Below are 10,472 nucleotides of genomic sequence, written 5' to 3' on the forward strand. Positions count from 1 at the left end.
ATTGATTTTATGCTTTAGCATGACAACAAATGTATTCATCGCGACCTCTGCCATGAAACAATCAACCGTAAATTACTATTATTCTTTTTAACATGCAGAAGAAGAGCATTGAGAAATGCAATTAAAAAAGCTTTCCCAAAAAACAGTATCTTCCTCGTACTTAGCACTTGTGAAACACTCTAGAGACAAAGCTTGGTGCTGGGCTAACGACGAGCAGTTTCCTTCATTCTTTCATAACCCATGTGTAAGCTCTTCTATATCATGGAAGAAATCTTTCATCAAAAGTGGAAGAATTTTGCACTCATGGAAGGAAGACCTTGGCCAAATCTTCACTCAAATATAGAAGAAAACCGCTATCAGTTACACTGTAGTGAAAGTATGTCTTTTTTAGTCTAAGAATAATTATTTTCCAGAGGCTTTTCTCTGTTGACACACAAATAGAGTACTTGCATATTGGTATTGATTTTATCAAGTTCATAAAGTTTGTTTATTTATTAATTTCATGCAAACGGTTCTTTTGAACACATGGTCCAATATGGCCTTTGGTTGCTCGGACTTGATCAATTTACAAGAATGGCTATACCAAGATAAAAATACCTTAAGAGCGCAAGGGCAAAAAGAGATAGAGAGAAGAGCATTGATCTAATGGTGTGTCTAGGCGTGGATTTGTAACCAAAGAAAAAAAATGGAAACATTTGGTTGGATGTTGGAAGAAGTAGGCTGTTTGTAGTAACATGTTACATAGAGACGATTTGGGATGGAAGCAAATGTATAGAGGTCCGTTTAGTACTCCAATAAAGTACAGAGTGGTCAGTCTTGAGTATTCCTGTGAGGAAGCAATTTACAATCCTCTGAAAGACAAAGAGCTTGGCTAAGGGCATTTCTGCATTCTCTAAAGCCACCTTGAGCAGTGCCTAGAGGCGATGCTTGGCCCTGAAGAAGTTTCTTGATGCATATTCCGAGCATCTTTCTGGAAGTAGTAGTCAGAATAATTAGGCAGTAATTGACTAGATCAGTCGGGCTGCCCTTCTTATGAATTGGGACTACTTGTGCGATTCATCAACAATGAGGTGTATATGGCCAACGCCGACATAGATAAAAATATGGAAAGCCAGGAAGCCATTGATTTCTGTGATATACACGCAAAAATTAAAGCTAGAGTCATAAAACAATCACAGTAATAGCCATAGACGCTAGGAACTTCTCATAAATGTAATGGATCTACAAAGAAACATATATAAATTTTCATACTCCGCAAAAATTATGCCGAAATTACGAGTATGCCGACTTACGAGTATGCCGACTTACGAGTATGCCATTTGCGTACTCAAAAAATATTTTTTAGAAAAAAAATAAAATGAAAAGCACTACTTTAAAATATAACAAAAAGTATTTTTTGTAATGGCAGAAAATAAAATAGAAGAGAATTTCTAGTATTTTATTTGAAATAATTAAAAAAGCCCATTTTTCAATTTTTCTGTTTTAAATAAATAAACGAGCCTACCGGATGGTGCTTTTGTTGTTTTAGTTTAAAAAGAGTATTACTGCCTGGTAGATTCGTTTTTTAATTTAAAACAAAAAATTGAAAAATAAGCTTTTTTTTTTTTTTTATTTTAAGCAGAAAAATAGAGATTTTCTACTTTTTATGTTTTTTTGTCATTGCAGAAAATGTTTTTGATTTATTTTAGAATAATGTTTTTTTTTTTATTATTCTTCAAAAATATTTTTTGAGTACGCAAATGGCATACTCGTAAGTCGGCATACCTGTCAATATTTTTATGATTTTTGAAAATGCTTTTGTTTTTTGTGTGCAAGCCTATCGCACTGATCATGAAGGCCTAAGGTGTACGAGTCTTTCCATAATTTTCTTCATCGCTCTAGCTACCTTTTCCGTAGAGCTATCACTACAGCGTAAGCAATGGAAGAAATCTTCTACCAGAAATAGATGATGGAGAGTTTTGGCCAAATCTTCACTCAAATGTGGAAGAGAAAGGCATTTGATCGAAAATTTGTTCCACCCGATGAAATAAAAGGATAATTGCTTACACTGTGGTGTACGGTTGCCGTGGTTGCTATGGCTTTTGTAATCACTCTGCTACAACAGGGAACCTGGTCGAAGAAGTGATGATCAGTAGCATTCAAGGAAGAGCACAAACCATTGCTGTTGTCATTTGGGAAGAGAAGACGTTGTTGACTACTGACAGTTGCTTCACAAATAGGATTTTTTTGGATACCGCTTAATTGATTAGGGCTTACTACAATTTATTCAATGGAAGGATGTCATTGGCTAATGACTCTTAATTTCAAATAAAACATAGCAACCATAGCATTTTTCTTTCATTAGTGGAAGATTTCTTCCATCGCTTACGCTGTAGTGATAACTCTACAGAAAAGGTAGCTAGAGCAATGAAAGAGATTATGGAAAGAATCATGCACCCCAGGCCTTCATGATCAGTGTGATGGGCTTACAAAAAAAAAGCATTTTCAAAAATCATAGAAATATTTCTTTGAGTACACAAATGGCATACCTATAAGTCGGCATAAATGTCAGCAGAGTGTAAAGACATTAAATATTCTTAAGATGATATTTCTTTGACAATGTTTTTTATACGCCCATTACGCTCATCGAAGAGTTATTGAATTTGCAAGCTTCTTCAAAAGTCTCTAACAGCTTTAGAAATCTTAACTTATTGTAAAAAAGGAAAGTAATAAGAAAACTACCTGTTCAAAGAAAATAGGCAATTGAAACACCGAGTTCTCCCTGCACAAGACATCCGTTGCTTATTATATCCGAAACTGCTCACTTGTAACTCGAAATTACTATTTATTATGACAAATATTATTCGTGAACATTTTATGCATCGAATGGTATAAGAATAGTATCGATTTGATAATCAATATCTACTAAAAAGGGCCTCTTTTCTACTATCCACAGTGTACAATGAACTTTGAATGCAGATTTGAAGGCAGTGCTCAGATTGACTCGACTTTTTCGTCTTATCAGACTCGCATTCCTTTCATTAGAAGTACATAAAGATGCATTTTTCTGAAAATTTTTGAAAATCGCCATTCCGAGATCCAAAGAGCTCCTTGATCGAACTTTTTTTTCATGGGTTAAAAAATAATTTTTTCGCAGCGGCCAAACCAATGGTATCATTCAATTCCTGGAGTTGAAAGAACATTTTTTAAATGAAAAATTAGGCTGATCTGATAATCTGGTTGTCAAGCAATGGAACAACAAAAATTGACATGTTAAAGTCCCGTTTTGCTTTTATCAAATATTTGCAAACGATCCTGGTGCGATTCGTACCACTGTTTCTAGATATTTGGTCACGTTTCTGCTGTATATATATTTTGATAATAAGATTTTTTGCTATCTCTTTGTTTTCATGCACCTAGGGCCCAAGGAAGGCATCGCATCTATACACAGCCCTTATCGGAGAATAAAACTAAGTCTTCTGGCCAAAAATGAACATTTCTTAGAAAATGGCCAGAGAAATAGTTATTTCATCCCGAAATTTTAAACAAAGTTGTGATTCTCTGTTTTCTGAGTCTATTGATGTAAAGAACACAGCAAATTTACCAGAAAAGTACAAACTCATACTACAAAATACTTTTTAGGGGGTTTCAACCCAGTCTCATCTTTTTCATAGCATAATGCACAAATAAAAGCATTCGAAAAAGACTGGAGCTTTTGAAGCATATTTTAAGTACCGAGACATGATGATAGCTACAGCCATTGTCTTATAAACCCCAAAAGAAGCGAGAAAAGAGGAGTATGGAAAGTAGGCCTTGAATGATACCCTTCAGAATTTCAATTCCTTCACCATTTTGAACATGTTGATTTTTAGTGTCGCAAATGATGCCAAAAATGCCAAGAATCTAACATTATTAAAATATATCTTATATACCTGAAAATTTTAGAATAAATGCTACGATGCTGAAATAATCACGATGAAAGTAATCTTTCAGCCCCATTTTTGCAAAATGTCAATGTGCCACTACCTTTTGAGACATATTTGTGGTAGTTTATTCATGAAAAAGTAATATTTTTTTGATGAGACTCATACTTGAGGCTATTGTTAACAGACTTCTCAAGTTTTAATAGCTTTTCGGACTATTGTTTGTTTATATCTAACGTATCTTGATGCTCAAGATACATTCAACAATGGAATGGTTTTGTCAGCGATTCTTGAGTCAATGTAACTTGCTTGACTTTGAAGTAATATTTTCTCCAAGTCGAAGAAGTAAACATCATAAAAAAGTCTTCCATAAATGCAACGAAATGGCTTTGGTCGAAGCTACTATGTCATAGGAGAAAATGTGATGTAAGAGCATTATTAAGTGATTTCTTCCTTTATTTAACAACGTCTTCTGGCTGAATGCCAGCCATAGCTCTTTTATCTATTATTCCCATAACAAACTCTGATATAAAGTGTGATTCTGCCATGGCTCCAATTCCTAGAGCAGTCAAATTAGCATGCATAAAAGTCAGAATGCATATTACCTGTATCTCCACAAGCTAATTTTTTACTGATAGGGTGTATGATGTGGTATTTAAGCACGCTTTCTAAAATATCCAAATGCCTTGCTGTCAATAGATGTTGCCACATACTCGTATTCATGGCAGGACATGCAATCACGGGTTTGTTTATATCCCATGCTCTTAATACGCATGTCTATGAAAATAAGCATAACATTCATGTAAACTTAGGATTAAATACCAATAAATTATCACATAAACCATTTGCGATTTTCCCTAGTGTATTTGCGTCTAAAGGAGCAATGACCATCACATCTGCCCAGTTCCGAAGCTTTGAAAAACATAAGACGAGTCAGGAATTTTACTTTTCATACCTCAATATGCATAATGGGATCTGAAATCTTGCTCCATTGCTGTATCAAGCAAGTGTATAAGTTTTACTATCTATCTAAATGACCTTACATTCCATTCATCTTGTTCTCTAAACACTTCGCAATCAATAACTTGATCTTTAACAAAAAAGTAAGCTGATTCAGTCAAAACGACTTTAACATTGACATTGTCATACTGCAATGGTGATTAGGAAAAGGAAACAAGAGTTTCTTCTCTCACCTTCTTGAAGAGGCTTACTAACAAAGGGATCTTGATAGTAGCAATACTACCTGTGGCTCCAATCAAAATATTAGTCATCCTAGAAAAGAAAAGTAAAGAGCCGTCATGCTGTTTCCTAATTCAATCAGAAAGATTCCCCCAATCATTGCCGAGAAAAATTCTGCATGAGTGCCCTGAAAAAGAAGCCTAGCATACAAAATGATTGGTTTAGCAGTACAAATAGACTATTCAATACTCAATTGCTAGTGAATAATAATTAACTTATAAATAAAAGTTCAACCTCCATAGTCTCCTTTGTTGCCTCAAGATTCTCGCTATTCAAGATTTTAGGAAAGCGTTATGTGGCTTTGATTTCAATGAAATGATTCAATAGTAACCAGCGCTTCATTATGTAATGCACCCTTAACCTGAATACTAAGTAATTCAGTGATTGTCTTGTATTTGTTTGTTTCATTGGTTGAAAATATTTCCTCCTTTTTCTGCAAATAAAACTAATTGAATATTTCCTTTTGAGATAGTAAATATCTGTACGACCTTTGATTGTAGTACACATAAACACCCAGACCATTATGTAAAGAATTAGGTCATAGCGACATATTTAAAGCTTTATTTGTAGAAAAACAATTAAACTTAAGCATTTCTCTTTTCTTTCTCATATCTCTAATGTATTGAAGATCAGAATACGCTCAAGGAATCATTGTTTCCACTCAAAGAAAATGCCTTGCAAAATAAATGCGCATAGTGAATGCCAAAGTCCGAGCAGAAAGAAGAAAAAAAGATTTATTTACCCGCTTAAACACCTACTATCATTATGTTGTCTGTATCAGACCAAGACAAACAGTTCTTATTGCTGTAAAGAGCAAACGAACAGATTGAATGTCATAGAGAAGCCAGACCTTACGCATTCCTCTACAGAGCTGTGGATTGTACCTCCTAATTATCATCAGAGTATATCAGGTAATATTTAATACGGTGTTTTGAAAAACGGCTGGTAAACGTGTTAAATCCTTATAGAATCAAATCATTGGATATTTAGAACAGGCTGGACACCTCAACCAGATCCTTTAGCGCTTTTGAATGTTGGTTGGTGTGCTTATTGTCATTCCTGCGTCCAAAAAGACTTGCCACAATGTCCATCTTGTTGCATAAAGCCTTTAATAACCTTGAAAAAGCTATCTGGGATTGAAGAATAATAAAAAAGAAAAATGAGAAAGGGCTATATTTAGTCGTTTCTTGCAGAAAATACTCGAAAAGAGACCCTCTTATGCATAAACAATTATGCTTGATAAATTGGTATTTCTTTTCCTTCTATTAATATAGAATTCTGCTTTCTTGTGCTCTTTCTACTTTCTTCATTTCTACGGAAATTGCTAGGCTTGCATTTTGTATATAAAAAAAAGAATGAAATTTTGAACAGAGAGATTGTGACGGAAGGACAAATTTTGTTTAGGGTGTTCGCCGAATCCAAATCTATTGCACTTTAATTTAATTGCACAGTACTAGGGAACAAGTGTCTGTGTAATCCATTACTCATGTCGCACATTGTGTCTATAGTAAATAAATAAAATAACATTTCACTCAGCTCCCGGGGTTATTAATAGAAAACTGGACGATCATATTATAACAAAAAGAGTAATGCACATGTTTATTGCTTACAAAAAGGAAGAACGTGTTTCCAGTAAAGCAAGTGACATGTTAGCGTTATTATCTAATAGCAAAATGATATAGAATACTATTACGTATCAAGAGATATAGAAAGAAAAAAAAGGAAGAGAGAAAGCAAATGTTTGTAAAGTGTATTGTAGTTAAAAACTATTTAACGGCTTAAAAAAAAAAAAGGATCTACAATTGACATTTGATTATCCTCGGTAATTCCAATGCCTTTTTTCGCTTAACGCTGCTTATTGCTATTACGATACACGTTTACCTCACCATATGATCCATATTCCGAAATCAAAGAATTCTGACTCTCTTGGCGCACTTTATGCTTACTCGATCTTGAGTTTTTGATTTATCCAAATGGTACTAAGTAAATCTTTATATTATGCTACTCCTCTAATAATTTCAGCTCTCGAAAACAAAAGTAAATAAGACCTTAACGCTAAACAGATGTGCTTTTGCTATTTTTACTCTTAATTTTGGATTTTCACTAGTAAATGATGTGCAACTTGATTATAGGAAAACGCATGCCAGGTCCAGATCAATTATGATTCAGTGTAACATGATACTGTATGGATTGTTTTATCCGTAAAATGTTTCCAGTTTCAGTTGGTCACTTTGTTAAAAATACATGTCACTCGCTTAAGTTACGCCATGGCTTTACTCAAGTTTCGCTTTAGTATATCCGTAATCTTGGGTCTCCAGCACTTGCATTGAAATATTAGCAATACGTTGATCTCCAAGTCGATTTGGTCGACTTTATAATACCGAGGCGTATAAGTATTGAATGGTTGGATCATCTGAGTAAAATATATGTTTTATTGTAATAGCCTGGCGACGAATGGATCTAAAGGCATAGTATCAATATACTCTTTGATACGTATTTTACATACTATCAGGTAACTAGGAGCCCAATCTGTAGAAGGGAAGTCATAGCAAGCAGAAAATTCTCTGGTCCTTGCGTTTTTGGCAACACAATAAAATAATCTGTCAGTGCATATGATACAAGCAATGTCTTCTAGAAGCTTCAAGAGTGCACTTTATGAATCACTTTATAAATAAGCTGTCAGATATATGTTGTATTTCTACGACTATTGAAGAAAGATCCAATACCGATGACTTTGCTTCTAGGGCAACATTTGAACGAGTGCCATTGTCTCACTCAGAACTTCCTACTATGCAATCATTTTATACGTTTGATGAAGTAATTGTAATGATGTTGATGACCTGAAGATTGTGAATGATGACTTTGATATCAAACCTGTCTCAGGACGCAGCGATTTAAGAAGAAAGAAAAAATTCGTTTTAGTCGCCGTAACGAAGCCAAAGCGAAAGTTAAACAAAACGGAAAAAAGTAAAGAAAACGAAACTAAAGAGAGTGACATGTATTTCCAACAAGATAACCAATTGAAAGTGGAAATAACCCATAAGTATCATGTTACACTGAATCATAATTGATCTGGACCTGGCATGCGTTTTCCTATAATCAAGTTGCACATCATTTACTAGTGGAAATCCAAAATTAGGTTTATCACACCACCAATGATTCTCCTTTCATTTGTTGTCTATCTTCACCTCCTAAGGCAATTCCTGTTTAAAGGCAACATACTTCCAATTTTCGTTCTATGATTTAACTCTATATCTTTCTTTCTATTTTTTCTTGACTTTATAATCAGTGTCGCAAGAGGATAAAAATTGGTAACAAAGGCCTATGTTAGATCGCCGACTTAACAATAGGTGATAAAGCAAACTTGTTAAATCTCCTTAAGAAAATAAATAAAAATAGCAAAGACACATCTGTTTAGCATTAAGGTCTTATTTGCTCTTGTTCTGGAGAAAGTCATGTACTAAATTCATTTGAGGAGTATCACAGCATGAATATTTACTTAGTACTATTTAGATGAATCAAGACTGAGTAAGTATAAAGTGCGCTAAGAGAGTCAGTTTCCTTGGTAAAGTACATTAAAAAAATCTTTTTGCCTGGGTTACAACATAAATAAACCAAAATTAGAAAGTCATCATCTTGTTTCGAACTCCATCGGTTGCACTATTGTACTTCTTTATAAAAATAAATAAATTTTCTTAATCCGCTCATCATTATAAATTTCAGGTTATTTTCTCGGTTCCTTTTAGATCTTTCTTTATCCCTCTTTTTATTTTTACTTTTTCTCTTTCCTCTCATTTACTCTCATTTAAATAGACATAGACGAAATAATATCGAAAATGGTTTGGAAAATTGCTCTTGTTTCAGCTGCTGCCTTAGCCAGTGTTAACGCCGTTACCACCAACTACACCAGTACCACCGATCCCACCAATATCACTATCCCTGCAATCCCTCAAACTACCTCTCTCGACCCCGCCACTGAATGTACTTACTACAATTCTCCCTACAGCATTGCCCCCACTGAATGGCCTTCTACCTGGACTATTGCTACCTCCAATGGCATGAACACCTCTGCCGAATTCCAAGCTTTGTACAACTCCATCGACTGGACCAAGGCTCCTAACATCTCTGTTAGAAAGCTCTCTGCTGCTGGTGGTCTTGACATGACTGGTTACGATGCTGCCTCTGATCCTGACTGTTGGTGGTCTACCTCTCAATGTAAGACTCCCAAGCTCCAAGGCGTCAACGCTGATCTTTACGCTTGTCCCGAACCTGATGTCTGGGGCTTGACTTTCGATGATGGTCCTAACTGTTCTCACAATGCTTTCTACGACTACCTTGAACAACAAAAGTTGAAGGCTTCCATGTTCTACATTGGTTCCAATGTCGTCAACTGGCCCTATGGTGCTCTTCGTGGTGTCAAGGATGGTCACCACATCGCTGGTCACACCTGGTCTCACCAATTGATGACTACCTTGACCAACCAAGAAGTTCTTGCTGAACTTTACTACACTCAAAAGGCTATCAAGCATGTTACTGGTCTTACCCCCAAGTACTGGCGTCCTGCTCAAGGTGATTTGGATGACCGTGTTCGTTGGATCGCTACTCAATTGAACTTGACTGCCATTATCTGGAACTTGGATACTGATGACTGGGCTGCTAACACTGTTGCTGGTGTTACTGAACAAACTGTGAATAACAACTACCAAAACTTCATCAATATGGGTGCTAACGGTACTTTCAGCCAAAGCGGTAACATTGTCTTGTCTCACGAAATTAACAACATGACCATGGATTTCTTCATCAAGCACTACCCTGACATCAAGAAGTCTTACAAGCACGTTTTGGATGTTGCCACCTGTATGAACATTACCAACCCTTATGCTGAAACCTCTGTCACTTTCCCTACTTTTGAACAAGCTGTCGGTGGTGCTTCCTCTGGTGCTGCTTCTGGCCAAGCCTCTACTGCTCCTGCTGCTACTGCCAATGCTTCCAAGGCTTCTGCTACTAGCGCCGGTAATACTGCTTACATCTTCAACGGTCCTCTCTTCATTGCTGCCCTCTTTGGTCTTTTAGTCCTTGCTTAAATTATATAATGTATTAAATATATAATACTATTACCCATCTATAAATTATAATTTATTGAGAATTACATCAAAAAAGTAAAATTATTCCCTCTTTGTCTATTAAAACAGTCTATTATAAGACCATTTATTCTTTTTTGCAATTTGTATGGTTCTTGAATAAGACAAACCAATGTAGTACAAAATGAGCTGTGCTTAACTTTTTTTTGTGATTGGATAGGCGGATAAAGATGTTCTTTAGAACTCATTA

The 10,472-nt window shown here is 35.4% G+C and overlaps 2 protein-coding genes across 2 annotated transcripts; one reads left to right on the top strand and one right to left on the bottom strand.

Moving 5' to 3' along the window:
• Positions 1 to 4,258: 4,258 nt before the first annotated feature.
• B0P05DRAFT_634048 (flavoprotein) lies at positions 4,259 to 5,176 on the bottom strand (the record flags this gene model as incomplete). Its single annotated transcript, XM_051583533.1, has 6 exons — positions 4,259 to 4,461; positions 4,508 to 4,679; positions 4,725 to 4,814; positions 4,858 to 4,896; positions 4,946 to 5,050; positions 5,096 to 5,176. The coding sequence occupies 6 exons, from the start codon at positions 5,171 to 5,173 to the stop codon at positions 4,358 to 4,360; spliced, it is 588 nt and encodes a 195-aa protein (XP_051438609.1). The 3' UTR covers positions 4,259 to 4,357.
• A 3,696-nt stretch (positions 5,177 to 8,872) lies between these two features.
• Positions 8,873 to 10,351, top strand: B0P05DRAFT_601832 (chitin deacetylase 1). The gene has a single exon (XM_051583257.1). The coding sequence runs from the start codon at positions 8,978 to 8,980 to the stop codon at positions 10,223 to 10,225; it is 1,248 nt and encodes a 415-aa protein (XP_051438610.1). The 5' UTR covers positions 8,873 to 8,977; the 3' UTR covers positions 10,226 to 10,351.
• Positions 10,352 to 10,472: the final 121 nt, after the last annotated feature.

This window comes from Gilbertella persicaria (assembly GCF_025201335.1).
Source record: "Gilbertella persicaria strain CBS 190.32 chromosome Unknown B0P05scaffold_4, whole genome shotgun sequence".
In the NCBI taxonomy this organism is placed as follows: Eukaryota; Fungi; Mucoromycota; class Mucoromycetes; order Mucorales; family Choanephoraceae; genus Gilbertella; species Gilbertella persicaria.